Source organism: Anabrus simplex, chromosome 4 (assembly GCF_040414725.1).
Source record: "Anabrus simplex isolate iqAnaSimp1 chromosome 4, ASM4041472v1, whole genome shotgun sequence".
Classification (NCBI taxonomy): domain Eukaryota; kingdom Metazoa; phylum Arthropoda; class Insecta; order Orthoptera; family Tettigoniidae; genus Anabrus; species Anabrus simplex.
The window spans coordinates 75,274,127-75,295,169 of NC_090268.1; the positions used below are offsets into that span (position 1 = coordinate 75,274,127).

General features: G+C 41.4%; 1 protein-coding gene across 1 annotated transcript in view; it reads left to right on the forward strand.

Annotated features, from left to right (window-relative positions):
* Positions 1-21,043, forward strand: part of GCS2beta (glucosidase 2 subunit beta) — a 92,815-nt gene that overhangs the window by 34,919 nt on the left and 36,853 nt on the right. Inside the window, exons 5-8 of the mRNA XM_067145120.2 lie at positions 17,579-17,657; positions 17,748-17,909; positions 18,003-18,158; positions 20,075-20,159. Coding sequence (XP_067001221.2) covers positions 17,579-17,657; positions 17,748-17,909; positions 18,003-18,158; positions 20,075-20,159 — 482 coding nt within the window. The remainder of the gene's footprint in view (positions 1-17,578; positions 17,658-17,747; positions 17,910-18,002; positions 18,159-20,074; positions 20,160-21,043) is intronic.

Genomic DNA, 21,043 nt, shown 5'->3' on the forward strand with positions numbered 1-21,043 from the left:
TACATAGACATATCTAAAACTCTTACATAATCTCTTGATTTTTATATATACATCATGTAAAGCTTTGTTCACACACGAGTCCTCTAAAAGGTCATACCTGTGTGGCACATTAACTACAATTACTTTTGAGTCAGGTAGTTTGGAAATCTTACCTCTGAGGGTCGTAATTAGTTCCTCACCTTCATTTGCAGCAATGTTATATGTACCACTCACAATCACCACATAATTGTCCTTCTCTAACACAGGATCACAACTTGAAGGGATGTCTTCAATTTTTTCACCTGGTTTTGTTAGTCCTAAAACCTTAGTTTCTGGATTCTGCAGCTCATCCTTGATGCCTTCTGCCATACCTCGATCTTGACTGTCTGCGTAGAGATGAATTTTTGGTGATCTTGACTTTCGGTTGCTTTTCTTCTTCTGTAGGTTACCTCCACTGGATTTAAAATTATTTGGAAAACTTGTTGTGTCTTCTTCTGGAACTTGTTGCAATGACTGAAATCTATTTTGGCACTGCAAAGAGTTTTTTCCCGGTTTTAAATTGCACGTAGTTTCTCACATATGTTTAACATTAGGCTTAAAATGGTATGCGTCACTTCCTTCCACGGTGATCTTTCTTCTCCAATGTCTTCTTTATTTTCCAGTTTCTTTATTCTGTCCTTTAAGCTTTCATTTTCAAGTTTTAGAGCACATAAGTCTTCTTGTAGCACTCCTAAAATCTTAAGTATAGTTTTGTTAATCTCTCTTTCTTGTTGTTCTGCCTCACTATCAGTTTGTATGCACTCGGGACACAGCCACACACTTTCTTCAATATCAGTCCTATTTTTTTAAAAATTTATTTTACGCCCACATTGGAGCACTGAAATCAATCTATATACAGTCAAGTCTTATGAATATTGGCTACAAATTTGGTTGATGTTTCTTCTTTTGTTCCCAGAAATATTTCATTCTCTCTGACCTGGCTGCCCGTTCTTCGTCAGTTATGTTGTACTGTTTGTGTGTATAGGTCTTCAGTTTAAGTCTCACGTCATTATTTCTCAGGATCCTCTTTTTTCAATTTGTTGAATTGTCAAGCCTAATTCATTTAAATCTTCTTGGACTTCTTTGAACCAGTGATTTTTAGTTTTACTATTCCAAAAGTAGTTGAATAAATGTATGAGTATCCTAGTTTCTGGTAGTCGTGATATGTGACAGAAAAAAGCAACTCTTCTTTTCCGCATTGTATCTGTTATAGACTCAGTCTTCTGGTATACAACTTCATTAGGTAGTAATCGCCATTGTCCATCTACTTGGTGTTTTTTGTTTAGAATTGTTCTAATGATTCGTCTATCTATTTTCTGTAATTTATTTGTAGTTGATTTCGTATTTAAATTGAATAAGGTTTCACTAGCATAGGTTGCTTCAGGCTTAATAACGGAGTTGTAGTGTTTAAATTTTGCATTTATCGAGAGAGATTTCTTCTTGTAGGTTGGCCAAGTAATGTGTTGTGCTTATTTTTATTTGGTAATTCTATTTTCAACTGATCTTTTCTCTTTTAAGTTCCAAGTTATAATCTCTCCAAGATATTTAAATTTATTAACAACCTTAATTTGTTTGTTATTAGTCAGTGTGATAGGTGATGTTTCCACTTTGACGGATGGCATAATTTCCGTCTTTTCAAAGGAGATTTGTAATCCATTTTTTGCTGCTATTCGTTCCAATTCTTCAATTTGGAGTTTAGCCTCTTCCACACTTCTTGCAAGTATCGCAAGGTCATCTGCAAATCCTAGACAATTGAGTTTGGTATTTTTGCCTGACATTTCTTAGACCATTCTTGCACGACTTTCTCCAATGCACAGTTAAACAGTATTGGTGAGAGACCATCCCCCTGTCGAAGTCCAGTCCAGATTTCAAATGATACAGACAACTCTCCTTGGAATTTAATTTTTGCCCTAGTGTTCCTGAGGGTAACACCAACGAGATTAATGCGTTTCTGGTGTAACTCAAATTCTTTAAGGATTTTAAGTAATGACTCACGATGAATACTGTCATATGCTTTCTTGAAGTCAACAAAAGTGATAATTAGCTTTATTTTTAAACGTCAAAAACTTCATAACTGGTCCATATTGAAAAAAGATTTACATTAAAAAATAAAGGGTATGATTTTCCACCTGTTCAGTACAACTTAAAATGCATTATAAATTAAAATGTGACATTTTAATTTATATCACATTTTAAGTTGTATTGAACAGGTGTAGAATCCTACCCTTTATTTTTGAATGTAAATTAGCTTTTTGTTTCTCATTCTTTGATGGTTCATAATCCCCCTTAAGACTAATGATTTGGTCAGGACAACTTTCTTCCAGGTTGAAATCCCCCCTGATACTCTTGAAGTTCTTGGTTGAGCTGTTCTTGAATTCTCATGAGGATAATTCTAGACAGGATCTTATATGTGATATCAAGCAGAGAGATCCTCGGTAATTATTTGGATTCAGTCTATCTCCCTTTTTGTGTATTTTATGAATTATAGCTGTATTCCATTCTGCAGGCAGTTTTTCAGAGTTCCATATGTCTGTGATGTGTTTGTGTTGGCTTTGAAGTGTTTGGTTATTTGCGTTCTTCCACAGCTCTGCAACCACTTGATTTTCTCCTGCAGCTTTATAATTCTTGAAACAATTAATCGCTTGAAGTACCTCATGTAAGTCTGGTGGAATAACCTTGTCTAAGCATGTTTTATTTTTTGGATCAGGTGAAAATTCTAGGTATTCTCTTGGGTCTTAAGCATTTAGTAATTCTTTGAAGTGATCGGGTAGAATTTTGGCATTCTCCTGATTATTGTGTGCTAGTTGTCCTTTTCTTTTTGATGATATCTTTTGATTCTTCTAAGTTCTTTGGCCGTTCGTCTTCTAGCAATAGTTAATTCATCTCGAGATTATGCCGTTTTCTTTTGTTGGTCATTTAGCCATGCTTTGTGTCTTTTCTGTATTGCCATATCACATTCTTCATTCCACCAGGCATGTTTCTTTCTCCTTTTCATAGGAGCAATTTCTTTGGCAATATTTTTTAGTTTATCAATAATATCAGTCCTATTTACAATATTTGCACAACGAATATGGTACCATTCATCATTTGTTGCCAAGCAGTGGGATTGAAAACAAGTTAAGACGTCAGTGTGGTCTAAAGGTGAATATCGCACAATTATACGCTACAATTTTGCTCATGGATTAACTGTTGACCAGTGCTTGGAGGAAATGACTCTTGTGCTGGGGAAAGACTGTCCACATCGGACAACATTTTTCCACTGGTACAAAGAGTTCCAGAGGGGAATTTTTGGGGTTGAAGACGATCCTCGTTCTGGGCGACTGTCTGAATCAGTGACTGAGGAAAACATTGAAGCTGTGAGGAAAATGTTGCATTAAGAGAGGCGGTTGACATTTCGGCAGGTAGAATAGACCCTCCACATCCCTGCACCAGCTATTCATTCAATTCTACACAACCATCTCCATGGGAGAAAGGTTTGTTCCCTTCGGGTGCCCCATTCACTTTCAGAGGAACAAAGGGCACGTCGAGTGAAATGATGCCGATAAATGCTAAAACAGCTTGAAAATGGGACTTCGCGTAAAGTCAATAGCATCGTTACAGGTGACAAAACTTGGCTTTATTATTACAGTGTTCCAACAAAATCCCAGAACAAGGTGTGGCTGGTTGAAAATGAGGGTACTCCTGTGACTGTGCGAAAGTCAAGGTCAGTGAAGAAAAGGATGACTGCAGTATTCTTCACTAAACGGGGCATCCTGACTCAGGTTGTGCTAGAAACACAAATGACAGTTACTGCGAAGTGGTACAGTGAGACTTGTCTGCCTCAGGTCATCCAGCTCCGTCCAAGGTCACGGCTCAGCACTTGGCTCTTGCATCACGACAATGCTCCAGCACATCGTGCTAATGTAACAATGGATTTTCTTGCCAGATCAGGGTTGACTGCTTGATAACCCTCCATACAGTCCTGATCTTGCCCCATGTGACTTCGCACTCTTCCCAAAAGTGAAGATGAAGCTGAAAGGGCGGCGTTTTGCATCCAACGACCAGCTTCTGGCAGTATGGGATCAAGAGTGTGAAAATGTAACCGAAGAAAAGTGGCAGAGTTGGTTCAGTGACTGGTTTCGATGTATGGAGAAGTGTATTGAATGTAGTGGAAATGATTTTGAAAAAGACTAAAGCATTCACTCATATTGTAAATCTATCCTAGTGCCCTTTGTACAGTTACCATGCACCATTTTTATGTTCCTAGTATTTCTTCTTATCTCTTGTGCAAGGTTTTATATAATATGTTCCCTTCTCTTATCAAATATATTTATAACTAGCTGACCTGACAGGCGTCGTTCTGTCAAAAATAAATGGCAATGGAACGAACTGAAATTCAGTCTGTACTGCACGCAAAAATCAGAATAATGCAAATGACTACATTATCAACATCAAATGAGTTATAGTTTTCTACTGCTACCAAAAGCTAGTAACAAACTGCTGGAAAAACGTGTTTTCATTACCTGCAATATTAATATCTTGATTGTGAGTAAGGAAATGCTCAAATAGTTTACAGCATATCACCACCCAGAAATAACCCTGATTGACTGTACTGTTCAGCAGGTCTTCAAATCTCTCACAGAGCCATAATTATCCTCCATTGCAAATCAAGTAATTTGATAAGTTGATGGTGTGAAGATAATGTGGCAAAAGTTACTCCTCTTTCTTTGTAGCAAATAACTATCATAGAAAACACTGTTTCCAATGAACACTATGAAGATCTTTTTCATTGTAAAGCTTTAAGATGCACGATATTTTTTATTTGATTACCTGGCACGTAAACAAACAAAGTTGATGGTTTTCAGACACGGGAACAGGCAACATATTGTACAATTGGCCATGCGAGAATCATGGGTTTTCAAGATTAATGCCGCAAACACTCAATGACTGCCCCTGGAGTGTATTTATGGTCATAGCCAAAGCAAGCTGCACTGGAAACTGCAGTCGTTTAAATTTAAAGGGTATGTCAGTCGGAATCATAGGGATGCGTGGTACCCCCTCTAGGGACACCATGACCGTGACGTCGGTGTGGGGGCTTGTGTGCTTGTTGATCCCGAGGGCTGTGCCAGCTCAGGGTTATCCATGCTGGATTGGCCTCGGTGTAGGGCCAGCCTAACAAGGTGTCCCCCGAGTTGCCTGAGAGGTGTCTGTGCTCTTTAGATTTCATAACTATTTCTACCCTTCTATACTCACATTCTTAAATTTCTTTCCTCTTCCTGTCCAGCCAACCTCTCTGCCTCGGGTAGAATAGGATAGTACGGAGGTTTTATCCTCCCCCAATCGCAAGTTTCGGGTCGTGGCGAGGTGATGAATGGCTACTGGGAGAGTAGTTCCTAGCGACCCCCCTCCAGATACCGGGCGCCCTCTGGAGTATATAGCCTTGCCTTCGGTGCGTCAGGGCTCTGCCGAAGGTCGATTTTTTATATCCCGGGTACTCGTGGGACATGTATGGTTTTTGAGTTTGATTTTGGTTTTAATTCTTTGAAGGCTGCAGGCCTTAAAACTGCGTCTTTAAATTGTACCGCAAAGAAATGTAAACGTTTCAACAGAGCCAATGATTTGTTCAATAGGGAAACGTCTGAGGAAAATCTGCCTCGATTCCTGGTTGCCTCCAGAGTCGATGGACGGAGCTTCCTTCCAGAAAATCCGTTTCTAATCAGTAATGCTGTGGAAGATATTGTTGGTGGAGAAGTTGATGAGATGCGGAAGCTACGAGACGGCTCCATACTTATCAAAACTACTACGGTTGTACAGAGTAAGAGGTTACTGGAAGCTACAATGTTCGGACCAGTACCTGTTAAGGTGGAAAAGCACAAGTCCCTGAACTCCATTAAAGGAGTCATCTTTCACAGGGACTTAGTCAAAGCCTCTGACAATGATCTCATCCGAAGCCTTGCACGTCGGGGAGTTTCCGACGTCAAGAGGCTCAAGAGGCGTGTCGGAGCTAATCTTCACGACACAGGTGCTTTCATACTCACCTTTGACAGACAGACACTGCCTGAACGAATTGAAGTTTCAATGTATACGCTGACAGTTCGACCGTATATTCCAGCACCTATGCGGTGTTACAACTGCCAACGGATTAGTCACACATCACCGTGCTGCCAAGGCTCAGCAATTTGTGGGGAATGTGGAAAAGGGGCACATACCGGTGTAGAATGCACACCACCACCCATGTGTGTAAACTGCACAGGTGAGCATGCCCCGCGATCCAAGAATTGTCCTATATTCAAGGAAGAAAAGAAGATCCAGGAGATTAAGACACTGGATAAACTGTCTTATCCAGATGCCCGGAGGAAATTTAAATCAATGGCCCCTCCGGAATTCTCCGTCTCCTTTGCTGAGAAGGCAGCGAAAGTACCAATATCACCAACAAGTTTTGTAGCAACTGCTCCGGAGAAACCATCAACTAGCAAGCAGACAGTTCCTCACAGCACCAGTAACCAAGAAAAGAGAGAACAAATCCCAACAAAAGCATCGGTAAGTAAGTTATTGCCAAAACATTCTGGAAAGAGCACTTCCCAGACACCTTCGGCTGGAAAGTCCTCTAGTTCAAGTGCGGGGGGAACGACTTCCCCAACCAATCTGCCGGTTCTCCTTCAAAGAATAAGGAAACGGCGGGTAAAAACGTGAGGTCCCGACGGTCTCATGTTCGATCCCTTTCTGGGGAACTCAGTTCTCCCAGGAAGAAGGCCCACTGTTCAAAATCAGAGACGCCATCTACGGAGGGCTCAGCCTCCAAGTCACCCCCAGCTGGGGACACAGTGAAGCCATTATTATTGTTGATGGCGACGATGACATAACGGACACCGACAAAGACGGTGGAAATTGGCAGGTAGCTGATAGAAAGAAGGGCAAGCAATTGTCCTAATTTCCTAACGCTCCCTATCCACACAATGGCGCTATTGCAGTGGAACTGCAGGAGTTATCAGTGTCACCTAGTTGAGTTACGTCAACTGATATCCGTCTATGCGGCCTCCATAGTCTGTCTACAGGAATCTTGTTTGAGACCTGGACACGATGCGACTATGAGAGGATATCGTCTTTATTCCAAAGATAGATTAGCTGTGGATGGCGCGGCAACTGGGGGCGTTTGTACCCTAGTTCGCTCCGACATCTTCAGCGAAGAAGTAACGCTTCGTACTCAGCTAGATGCAGTTGCAGTTTGCACTCCGTTGCCAGTAATGACAACGGTGTGCAACGTGTACTTTCCACTGGACTACGATCTTGAAACGCATGCACTACAAGATTTGATCGCTCAGTTGCCTCCTCCTTTCCTCATGCTGGGAGATGTGAACGCCCGTAACACACTATGGGGGTTCTCCGTCTTTCTGTGCTAGGGGGAGGATGCTCGAGCGACTGATCAATCTGTTTGATCTTTGCGTGCTTAATACAGGGGAACCGACACACTTCAGCAGCGCACATGGCACGTTCTCACACCTGGATGTCACGTTGTGCAGCCGTGCGCTAGTTCCCCTGCTATGATGGCAAGTACACGATGACCTCTGTGACAGTGACCACTTCCCGATAATTCTATCTATCTTGAATCAAAGACAGTCCGAAGTACCCAAGCGCTGGTTACTTCGGCGGGCAAACTGGCCAGAATTTTCAAAATGCGCAGTGATGGCCTATGATATGCTGGAGTCTGTTGACGACCACGTCTCTTCCATTACTACGGGAATTTTGGCTGCTGCAGAGGAAACAATTCCTTCCTCGTCCGGTATTCGTCGCTGGAAACAGGTGCCATGGTGGACGGACGAAATTGCAGTAGCAATATGTGATCGCCGACGGGCTTTTAAGCATTATCATCGGAATCCTACGATGGCCAATCGTATCACATTTAAGCGTCTGCGCGCGAAGGCCCGTTTTTTGATTCGAGAAAGTAAGAAAGCTACGTGGGAAAAGTACGCGTCTTCTATGACGGCACATACTCCGTTATCACAAGTGTGGACGAAACTCCGCCGTATTGTCGGTGTACAGAATGTGCCCTCAATACCCGGAATCTCCATTAATGGAGATATAGTTATGATTCCTTCTGTAATTGCTGACCACATCGCGTCACATTTTGCAGAAACGTCCAGCTCTGCGAGATACGACCTTGCATTTCTTCAAATTAAGCGCGAAGCAGAGGCACACCATCTCTCTTTCGCCTCCAGTGCTTCGCATCCCTACAACGTGCCCTTCACGGAGTGGGAGTTGCGAAGTGCACTCGCGCTATGCAGGGATACGACTCATGGACCGGACAAAATTCATAATCAAAAGCATTTGAGTGGCAGATGTCTCAAGGATATCCTCACCCTATTCAACAGAATATGGAGCGGGGGAGTGTTTCCATCTCAATGGCGTGAGGGAATTGTGATACCAATTCCCAAGCCAGGTAAAGATCCAAAACTTCTGGATAGTTATAGGCCAATATGCCTCACAAATGGCCTCTGTAAGCTATTTGAAAGGATGGTTAACCAGCATCTTGTGTGGGCCATGGAAAAGGAGGGTCTCTTGTCTAACTACCAGTGTGGTTTTCGCTCTCATAGGTCTGCCACTGATCATCTGGTCAGACTGAAGAGCGCCATCCAGGAGGCCTTTCTCCGGAAGGAACACCTAGTCGCCGTGTTTTTTAACCTGGAGAAAGCTTACTACACTACCTGGCGATATGGGATTCTCTCCACACTACACCAGTGGGGATTTCGGGGAAATTTACCAACGTTTATTGAGAACTTCATGTCCCTCCATCTCTTTCGAGTCAGAGTAGGGAATGCATTTTCTCAATATTACGTTCAGGAAAATGGAGTACCTCAGGGATCGGTACTGAGTGTCACGCTGTTCGCAATCGCCATCAATGGCATAGTTGCCGCTGCTGGGCCCACAGTCGTTCCTTCGCTGTATGTAGACGACTTAGCTCTACATTACAGCTCCGGAAGGGTGGCGTTTGCTGAGAGACAGCTACAGCAAGATATTACCCGAGTCGATAGATGGGCCCTGCAACACGGTTTTCGATTTTCAGCAGCGAAAACCTCTGTTGTACACTTCTGTCGACGTCGGCCTGTGCATCCCGAACCAGAGGTCCACTTGCGAAACAATGTCTTACCAGTGGTTGACACCTGCAGATTTCTGGGTCTCCATTTTGATAAGAGACTTACGTGGCAGCCCCACATCCGTCAGTTGAAGGTTGCCTGCATGAAGAGACTTAACATGCTTAAGTTTCTCAGCGGCACTTCGTGGGGGGCTGACCATGCGGTACTGCTGCGATTTTACACGGCTACGGTCCTCTCCCAGATTGACTATGGAAGTGCGGTTTATGGCTCAGCATCAAAATCTACGCTGAGCCTTTTAGACAGTATTCACCATAGTGGAGTAAGGCTGGCAACGGGTGCTTTCCGTACTAGCCCCATTCCCAGCCTACTCGCTGAAGCGGGAGTTCCACCTTTACGGATAAGGAGGCAGCAGTTACTCCTCACGTACGCTGCCAAAATTCGAGAAATGCCGCTACATCCAAGCTATCAATGCATCTATCGTACTCAATACCACCAGCGGTACCAAGACCGGCCGAATGCCACACGGCCGTTGGGTTTCGAATTGATAGCTTGTGTCATGATTTGAATATTGATATCAGTGGTTGTCTTGAAAGAACTCTTAGCGAGGTACCTCCGTGGTTGGTTCCGCGACCGGATATACGTCTAGATCTGCTGCGTGGACCCAAGGTGAACATGGATTCCTCCGTTTATCGGAGGTATTTCCAGGACTTCGTTCACCAATATCTGGCTGCGAGACTTATCTTCACGGGTGGTTCAAAAATCGGAGATAATGTTGGTTGCTCTTTCATCATTGATGATATGAACATGAAGATCTCGCTCCCTAAAGTATGTAGCGTGTATACTGCAGAGCTTTACGCCATCTTAGAGGCTCTGCAGTTTGCACTGCGTGACAAAAGAAGCCACTTTCTGTTGTGTACCGATTCGTTAAGCTCTCTGCAGTCTATCGAAACCTGTTTCTTGCAACACGCACTGGTGCGGCAGATACATGACCTTCTAGCCAGGTTATGGGATGCTGTCACCAGAATCACTTTTGCATGGCTTCCAAGCCACGTTGGGATTGTGGGAAACAAACTTGCGGATGAAGCTGCAAAGGAAGCTGTACTTTTACCTCCAAGACCAGTCAATGTACCTGGTAAGGATATTTGTTGTCAGCTACGTTGAACCATCTTGGCGTCCTGGGAATCGGAGTGGCTAGATATCCGAACTCCCAACAAGCTGAGAGCAATTAAGAAGACAACTACTGTGTGGCAGTCCTCTTTCCGACCTTCACGGAGAGAGGCCATAGTACTATGCAGGCTGAGGATAGGTCATTTACGATCCACGCACTCTTATCTCCTAAAGAGGGAAGACCCCCTCAGTGTGTTCTTGTGGTGCCGAGTTCACCGTGGTCCACATCCTCACAGAGTGCGCCGATCTCTCTGGCCTAAGACGGAGCCTCGGCCTGCAGGAAACACTCGAACGCATACTAGCCGATGACGCGACTACTGCTGATCTCGCCATCCACTTTATGTGCGACAGTGGACTTATCAAGGGAATATATATTACAAGTGTACTGTTACTCAGGGAACGTGCATTCCCTTTTGATACGTTAGTAATCCTTTCGGCCTAATTCTATAATTGTTTCTTGTTTTATTTTGTACTGCGTTTCCAAATTCCTCTGCTGAATAAATAATTTTGTTTCATATTTTAAATTTCTTTTCCACTTATTTGTTCAGAGAGGATGATTACCTTGTTGTACTTCCTCTTAAAAATCACCACCACCACCACCGGATGCGTGGTATCAAACCGTCTTCTCCTTTATACTTCCCCGTTAGAATTGTTGCTTCGATCACGTTGTTCAGTAATGTTTTCACCGCTAGCCGCGTGCCATTACAAAGACGTGGTTGGTTGATATTTCGCAACATTATGACTACTGATCCGACCTTTAATTGAAGAATGTGAGGCGGCAATCCTGGCAAATCCAGCGAGTTCAAAAAGTCGGGTGGATAGCTGACGACATCATCTTGGTTAGTAGCTGAATCAACTGATCTGTATGTCATCAAATCACCGGCAATTTCATTTTGAATACTGAAATTTAATTCATTTACATCCATGCTTTTGGCAGCCAATATAGCTCGTTCGCTCAACCAAATATGATCTCTGTAATTTTGAGCAACGTTTGGGAACACCTCTTGTATGAGTTCGGTTTTGGGTTCAGTAAACTGATAAAAATTGTCAGGAAAAGTAATGCAGCCAGTCAGGACATCTGAAGGGAATTTGCCTTTACCATTGTCAATTAGTTGTTTTAAAAATATCTGTCCATATGGATAATTTTGCAACTCGACTCGCATATTCTGGCTTAAATTTAGTATCTTGGCGTGTTTCTACAAACCTGATGACTTTAAACATGCATTAAGTTCATCAACTGGCGTTGACCGTCGAATCACCGGCAATGTTTGACGAAAATCTCCTAACAAAATCATCGCTCCACCAAATCGGTTTTGATTGTTCTGCAGATCTTGCATGGTTCGGTCTAATGCCTCCAAAGACTTTTTATGTGCCATGGTTCATTCATCCCACACTATCAATTTACATTGCTGCAAAACCTTGTCATGAAATTCTCCCGAAGTACATTTGTTGCCCCAAATGAAGTCATTTGAAAGCAGTTGTTATATTTTTGGATATCTGTAAGGAAATGTATGGAATCTGTTCCTGTTCCTGAAACAAATGAGTACAATGGATCTGGTGGTGGAATCAGTGGCACTAATTTCACTTTATCATTTGCGCAACACAATCTAGCGGCTTCATTTTTGTGTTTCAATGCCTTACAATTTCTGCAAAATGAGTTCATAGATCCAATAGCAACGCATTGGTAGGCACTGTAATCATTTGAAACATCGTAACTGAAAGCAGCTCGATTCAAACTTGCAAGATTATTAGCTGAACGACGCGCTGCGCGGGTTTGTGATATTCGAATCCTTTCAGTTTCATTTCGCTCTTCACGTTGTTGTGCAGTCAGATTAGACTGAAAATTCGCTTGGCTTGTAGCATTTAGAGTTCTTTGACTGAGGTTGCTCCTCCGCCCGCATCTTATAGGCGGCATGAGTCTTGAAATGAGTATACTGTATATGGAAGCATACACAAGATAAACCAATCAACCGAGGAAATCGATGAACTTGTTTGTTGAGAAGCGAAAACGTAAAAACAATCAGAGTAGACAAAGGTCTCCAACTATAACAAAACATGACACTGACACTGCATGCGACTGTCCGGAAAGCGTACGTTTGGGAGATCCAACCGGCAGTCGAGGCAGCCAGCCTCGCGCGAAACCAAAACCCAAGGAGACATTCTTCCTGTCACAAACTGAGAACTAAGCGAGATAAGAACTTGGGGTTTGTTTTGAAAATAACTTCCATATCTGAAGACCATTTGTCTCGCTTTGAGCCCCCATGCAAATTCAACAGCAAAGAAGTTGGCCAGCGACTGACTTATTTGTGCCCGCACATAAAAATCTCTGAACATGACTGAAACGAAACACAAATAGTACATGTTCTTATCATTTAAATTTAAAAACAAACTTATCTACGTCGAGCTGAAATGTTCCTTTACCAGCAGTGAAAAAATTAAAAATATAATGAATATAAAATAGGAGTTCTGACATGATAAGTTCTATGCAATGAAGATTTTGCATTTGAGGCAACATTCCATTATATTAACATTTTCACACTCAATTATTTTGTGAACCTTCTTTTTGATAATGGCATCAGAAGCAGCTTGAAATTTTGTACATAATCCGATATTCACCCATTTTAACCAATAACATTCAGATTTACGGACATTTGGCAAACGCGCTGAATTATAGGAGGACAGCACCAAGCGCAAACGTGGCAGAAGGAAAGAGAGACAAAGAGTTTGAATGGAAAAAGAGAAATGGGGCTTTTACGTTTTTCCTGGCATTTTTCCAATTTTTCTCCTCATAAAAACCTTACTTGGACTTTGGCGAATATGTATAAAAAAGAATTAGCTGAATTGGTCCAGCCATTCCCGAGTTTTGCGCTTAGCAACACATTTAGCGATTCATTTTTATTTATATTGATACGGTATGTTCAATTATTCTACTTTATATCTAAAAATAATTGTCATGATACAAATTTTTATATTGTGGTTTTCTTTTGCCAGCCCCATGGTGTAGGGGTAGCGTGCCTGCCTCTTACCCGGAGGCCCCGGGTTTGATTCCCGGCCAGGTCAAGGATTTTTATCTGGACCTGAAGGCTGGTTCGAGGTCTACTCAGCCTGCGTGATTAGAATTGAGGAGCTATCTGATGGTGAGATAGCGGCCCCGGTCTAGAAAGCCAAGACTAACGGCCGAGAGGATTCGTCGTGCTGACCACACTGCACCTCGTCATCTGCAGGCCTTCGGGCTGGGCAGCGGTCGCTTTGTAGGCCAAGGCCCTTCAAGGGCTGTAGTGCCATGGGGTTTGTTTGGGGGGAGCTTTCTTTTAGCGGCTCTTACATACCGGCCTATTTCGATATTGTTCACAAACAAGGAAATCTGTTGGCTGTGTGTTTCACATGTATTTCAAAGTACAGAGTAAGTTTTTGGGCATTGCCCCTTTTAAGAAGTTTCCTGCTTAAGAAGTTTTTTTTTTGCAGTCCCTTGAAAAAATTAACCATATATCTTAGTTCAGAACAGAAACCCAACTTTAAAGTGGATTGAAGACTAAATAAGTAGTCTCTCATCATTTTTTCACTGAAAGAATATGTGTCAATGGTTAATTTTAAGTACTCATTAGGCCTCTGAAGGTCTGCCCGTTAGCCTAAATTCTTGACATGGGGCCGAGGATGAGTTGAGATGAATTTATATGCCGTGTTTGTATGGCTGGATGCTAATCCCGATATCAACCTCAGTTGAGCTATTGAAGATGAAATGAACCTTGGCGAGTGTAATTGGGTAAGTAGGTGGAAAGAAATAGTTGTGGCTTACGAATAGGAACTGTCCTGGCATCCTGGAAGTGAAAATGGGAAATTACGGAAAACCATTCTTAGGACAGCCGATGTTGGAAATCGGACTCGTGTCTCCCGATTGCAGAGCTTGGCTCCATAGTCATAGCGTGGCTACTCCGCTCAGAACACATTAGTCCACTATTAAATGTATGTACTAAAAGCTACTTTCAATGATGTTTTGGTTTCATTTTGTGTCTTTATGGCTTCGTTCCTGAAGATGGCATAGAGTAGCCTAGGATGGGCAATTTCTGAAGTACCACAAACACACTTGGAAACATTGACATTGATACAACATTTATGCAAACGCTCAAGGAGTATTCTCAAATGTTGCAATGTTCCTCTTTATCTCGCGATGTGATAGGAATATCGTCCCAGTAGCAAAATACAAATTCCAGGTCTCTCAAAATGGAATCAATGTACCTTTGAAATTATTATGCACCATTCTTGGGGCCGATTGTAAGTTCTAAGAATTCAAATAAACCAAAAGGAGTGATATCAGCCATTTTAGATACTGTACATCTTTTGCTATTGGAATGTGGTGGATAGCACTTGTTATGAATAAAACACACTCTGTCCTGTACCCAACGATACCCTGACAATAGTCAACAATCGTCTTCATTCCAGCTACTCACTCGACTCTCTGACACAACCACCACCCCTCGCTTGCAGTGGCCTTGTATTTATACGTCGATGATGGGTTACCAAACATTCAGGGTTTGGCTAGAAGTAAAACATTCCTGTTGTACCTTCAGCAAGTGCATGGGGAAACTAGACGAGGAGCCACAGCATGCCCTCAGGCGGGCTGGGAGGTTCGCCGAGCTGGCTTATGAAGTCAAGTTTGGAGAAATTAATTTTACCTGATAACCAGCTGTTATTCTTGTAAGTGTGGTATCGTGTATCAGTGTGGAACAGTAATGGCATTGAGGACCCAGTAGTCTCCACAGGGTTGCCATGAACCATCTTCTTTTTGGACAAGGTGAAGGGGCTGGCCCAAGAGCTCTTGGATGGTTTGCCGATTCCCAAATTGGTCATCTTTCGGAACTCCACCTTGCCTTGAACTATTTCAGATCAAAAAATTTGATGTATGGCTTTTCAGGCGTTTGCTCAGTGGGTAGGGTCTGACACATCCCACTCTGACGAGTCTAGTGTCAGACCTAAGACGAAATGCTGGGTAGAGCAAACGCCTGAAAAGCCATACATCAAATTTTTTGATCTGATTTTTGATATGCTCTATTGGTGGAAAAATATCTAATTCCCTCCATGGGAATTTAGAATTTCCATTTTGAACTATTTCATCAGGAGGTAGTCATCTTGCTTTTGCTGAAACTGGATGACCTACTGTGGAGATAGTATGGAAAAAATGTGTGTCTGGTGTACAGAAGGTTGGGTTGTGACAAAACAGACTTGGGTAATTCTCAGTGTTTGTTGTGTGGATCAAGTAAACAAATGCTTTGTAATGGTTTTTGAGTCGATAGATCTGTAGGGATTGATAAGTTAGTCATGCCATCGTTAAGACAATTATGCTTGATGTCGATTAGCACTCCGTATTTTTTTTAAAATCCGTCCCAAGAAGAGGTTGGTAGATTACAGCAATTGTGAATGGCCACAAAAATATTTGTCTCGGACCTAAATTGTTTTGCACAAAGAGCTCGCTGCATGTCTTGATTGGTATCAAATTAGCAGCATAGAGAAGTCATTTACATGTACGCTTTCTATCTTCAGCTCTGGGAGGTAACACAGATATATCTGCCACTGTGTTGACTAAAATTTGCTTACCAGAGGAGGGTTCAGTAATGAACAAGCAGCGAGAAGTTACTTGGCCTACATTGCTTTGTGCCAGCTCTAGCAGGGAACCTGAGCTATTCCTGAATCAGAAGAGTTCGAGCTAAATGTACATGGGTTAACACACTTCCTAGCTTTCGCACAGTACGTGAAATGATACCAACATAATGAACCACCTGATTGATACCTTCTGTGAAAAGGTAAGTGGGATCTGGAGTGAAAGCAAGGGGGATGTCGACTTCTGGAATCAAGAACACCATAGATTAAGTTAGACCTGCGTTCCTGCTTCCCTCGGCAACTGATTGGACTTCTCGTTGCCGGGTTCGAGTTAATTTGAAAGTTTAGTTACATTCCATCTTTCGTATTTCTCAAATTCTGCTATAACTTGGTCTTCCCAAGAAAGGAGTATTTGATAGCGATCGGTTTAGAAAATCGCTTAAAAGTTCTCCAACATCCGGTTCAAGCTATCCTAAAATGTGGTTAAAGCTCACATACCGGCTGAGATACCAGCTCTAGCAGATTGTGCTTCAATTTGCATAAACCAGATTTTCACATTTTTATGCCATATAGGCGCTATTTTAACAGATACTTGCATTATTTGTATAGTGCTCTTTTCTGTCGTATGTGATTGCATCACTTCGGATTCTTCTGTGTTTATGGCGTCAGGCCTGGTTAATGACATGGTTATGTCAATGATTACACACCACTTGGGAAAGTAACACTTGGATACTGTGTATTGTATTCACACAGTTCTGTCGGGATTACCACTGTAGTGCGGTTGGATTAAACTATGTGTGTAGTTATTGCTAGAGAAGTAATTGTAACTTGCATGCAACATTTATTAATCATCTCGACTCCTCTGTCTTATTCCTTCCACAATAATAATTGGTATATTAAGACTGTACTAAAAACAGCTTTGGAAAATCCGTCCATCTGTTCTACTGGACCAATTTGCTTCATATTTTGTTTTATTCTCCAGAATTACCTGCCGGTGAATCATGAGACATTCATAGGTCTCTAATATAAGGCAATTTTGAGTAATCATAAAATTAAATCATTAAATGATCACTCCAATAATTGTAAGCGAATACATTCTGTACTTAGCAGGTTGCTAAGTGACTAACTCTTTCATAAATATTCTGATATGTGATTTTCATCCTTAGTAATGTCATTGCATGCAGCCATGTTTGATTACTACCTGTCAAACCAGAGAGTGTACACCTTCTCTGATCATGGAAGAATTCTATTCCCTGTTAGATACTCTAACCTTTCCCAGCTTCAAAACATATTCAACAGGTGGCAGAGCATTCATAATAAATAAGTTACATGCTGCAAAGAGAAAAAATGGGATAAGAAGATGAAAAAAAGTCAATTGCAGAAAACTAGGAATTAGAGTAGGAACATACAGTTGAAATATAATATTGCAAATATGGAAGACCTAAGTAGCTTGTGAATAGTTACTTATGTTCCTAACCTTTCAAAATTCTTGACTTTGATATATTGCAGACTTATTATAAGATCTTTTCCAACAGTTAGCAGTATGGAAGTCCAATTGGCTAGCTGATTAATTAAACAGCAAACTTACTTAAATAATTTCTTGTCACTTTGCCACATTCTGTAAAACAATAATGTTTTTCCCTTGATGTTTCAGTGTTTGAGGAGCTGATAGTCCCTCTGTTCTGGCCCTTACATCATAATAATTAACAACTCTGTAATTCTTTCAGGTTGCAGATATCTGAATTACAAACTCAGCAGACATTTGATCAAAATAGGGATGGAGGGATTTCTGAAGAAGAAGCAAAGGTATTGTATGCTACTTTTTAAACATTCTTTTCCAGTGATATTATGCATTTGTGCATTTGTAATGCCATAAGCTTGCTTCTTCTTTCATAGTTTTTCCTCGATGGCCATGATGAGATGAGCTGGGAAGATTATTTAGCTAATGGGTGGCCTCGTATGAAGCCACTTGTTATGTTAGACCAGGGTCTGTTCGTACGCCCAACCCAAACGCCAAATCAAGGTGATCCTGTTCCTGATGCAGATTCACAAACCCAGGTAAAGCTTTCTTCATTCCCTCTCTGCATTGAAAATTCAGTTGTAATCCAGTGTCTCGATCTCTGTGGAATTTGAAATATATTATTACTCTAGGAAGCTACGGAGCCCATTTATCATCCACCAGAGAGAAGTGACGAAGATGATGATGATGATGAGGAAGAAGACGAAGAAGACCAGGACGAGGAGGATGATGACCAGAAACAATTTGAACCTGATGTTGATGGTCATGAAAGAGATCCTCATGATGATGTAAGCATCCTCTTAAATGGCTTCTTGACATTACTGAACTTTTAAATACAGGGTGGCCTACTTAAACCTTTCACTGCAGATATATCTGGAACAACAAGAGATATTGAAAAATGACTTTCACAGGAATGAAGGCAGGGAAGGGGCTAATTAAAGTAAATACTATGAGCCAGTCCAAAACATAGGAAAATAGTATTTTCAGCATAAACGTACATTGTTATAAATGGACACACTGTATTATTTCTTGCGCAATCGTTTACATGAAAAATCACATAAGTAATGCCGTTTGTTTCATCGCAATAGCTCAATTACATCCCGAGATATTGCAATGTGAAGTTGATGCTTGAGATAAACAAAACGCACAGCAGTTGCACATCCCGAGAGTCAAGGGTGAACCTCACGTTTCTCTAATCGCGATGTGATTAATGTACTACGATGTGACAAGCACTGTACTTAATGCTATTTGCACTGTTATCACGAGGGAAAAGGATATGTAAATAATGGTTTCTCTCTTGTGTGTTTTATTTACCTACTACTACACAGTAGAGTGCAGTACTCTGTACTACTACAGAATGTACATAATTCGTACAGCAAAGTTACTGTAACGAATTTTAATGTCACTGGTCGGTGTAAGCCGACCCATTACACTACCCAATACACCCCTCGCCTCTGAAGATCTGTACTGGAACGGAACGATATGACATCACTGCTGTATAGTGTGGGAAAGGTTCTCTACGAAGAAGGTTGACTTGTTGGAGGTACGTTCGGGTAAATGACAGTGGTGTACTGTACACAGTAATTGGTATTAATGTTTTAAATGTGGCATTAATGTAACTGTTCAGCCTTTCTAGGCATTTGACATGGGTTTCACTAAGGAAGAAATGGTTGACATGTTATTACTTTACGGAGAGTGTCACCAAAATGGCACACGAGCAGCACAACTGTATGCACACTGTTACCCAAATAGACATCACCCAACCCGTCCTACCTTCACTAATATTGTTAGAAGACTTTACGCGACAGGAAGCTTGTCTCCACAACCGCAGGTCCAAAGCAAGAGAGTAACACATGAAGCAGTAGAAGTCGCTGTTCTGGCAACTGTTGTAATAAATCCTCATGCCAGTTCCCATTAAATGGAAAGACAGATTGGAATCCCTCGAACAAGCGTGCTACGCATTCTTCACAGGCATAAATACCACCCATACCACTTGTCACTACATCAAGAGCTTCACAGCAATGACTTTCAAATTCGTCTGGAATACTGCCAGTGGGTTCTGCAGCAAGGCCATGACATGCGTAGGGTACTCTTTACCGACGAAGCTACAAGCCATGGGAACATCAACTTACGCAATGTGCATTACTGGGCAACGGAAAACCCACATTGGCTTCGAACGAGGAACTCCTTTCTTTATAATTACATTGTGTGTGACTGGAAATAGGTATTGTTTCAAGCTTCTTCATAACAGTGTAAACAACATTAAGTACAGCGCCTGTCGCATCGTAGTATGGCAATCATATCGCGAGTAAGAGTACCGCGAGGTTCGTGTGGGAATCTTGGGATGTGCAACTGCTGTGCATTTCTTTTATATCAAGCGCCAACTTCATGTTGCAATATCTTGGAATGTAATTGACCTATTGTGATGAAACAAACGCCATTACTTATGTGATTTTTCATGTTAACGACTGTGCAAGGAATAATACAGGTGTCCATTTAAAAAAACGTAAGATTATGTTGAAAATACTATTTTCCTACGTTTTGGACTGACTCATAGTATTAGCCCATTCCCTGCCTTCATCATGCCCGTGAAAGTCATTTTTCAATTTCTCTTGTTGTTCCAGATATATCTGCAGTGAAAGGTTTAAGTGGGCCACCCTGTATAATTTCAAGCTTACTCTAATGATTTTTTGTATGTTTGCAGGATGAAGAAGAATTAGAAGAAGGAACCCCTGCTGAAGAGCCACCTACAACTAAATATGATGATGAAACCCAAAAACTTATTGATGGTTTGTAAACCCTCTGTTTGTATTATTTACTTCAATTATTATGTTACGTTGGTATATCCATGGACTCATCACAAAAAAATTTCTATCGAATTTTGCGTTCATTTCCAGCTATTTTCTGCCATATAGTGATATTGCTTTCATGAATTAAGCAACATTAAATATGTTGACTTAATAGATATTTCTTCACAATTAAACCAGCTTTATTGCTGTGTTTTGCTATTTTATGAATTAGAACTCTTTCTACCATTTTCTACGTGGCCCTTCCCAGCAATTTACATTCATTCATTGATTCATTCGTTTCATTTAACTTTCACAAACTGTGCAGTTACATATTAGAAAATATGTAGGCAGTATATGTAAATGATTATTTATTTATTCGTGTCAGAGGTACCAATATATAAGAAATCAATTCAAATACAATTCAAAAAATTAAATAATAAAAATATGAAGTATGTTATTACACAGAATGAAAGACATATGAACAAATTAATTGTAAAAAAATAAAAAAAGGAGAAAGGAAGTATTACATGAAAGTATCTACACTATATATATATACATTATTTACACAAGTTGTGACCAGTATTTGGCTACATTGATGGCATTGTTTCCGGCCAATGCCAATTCCAACCCTGTACATGAATCTGGGCATAGACGACAGTGCAAGAGGTGCGTAGAAGTCTGTTCCTCTCCACATTCGCATAATGAGTCCCCACCATGCACGATGCCCCATTTCACAAGATTGTCCTTAGATCTTGCAACGCCGGTCCGCAGTCTGTTTAATGACTTCCATATACACCATCCCTCTTCGTGACCAGGTGGCAACTTCTCTTCTATTTCAACACGTTCCGGATGATCTGGGTACCTTTGTTTCCATAGCTTAACCC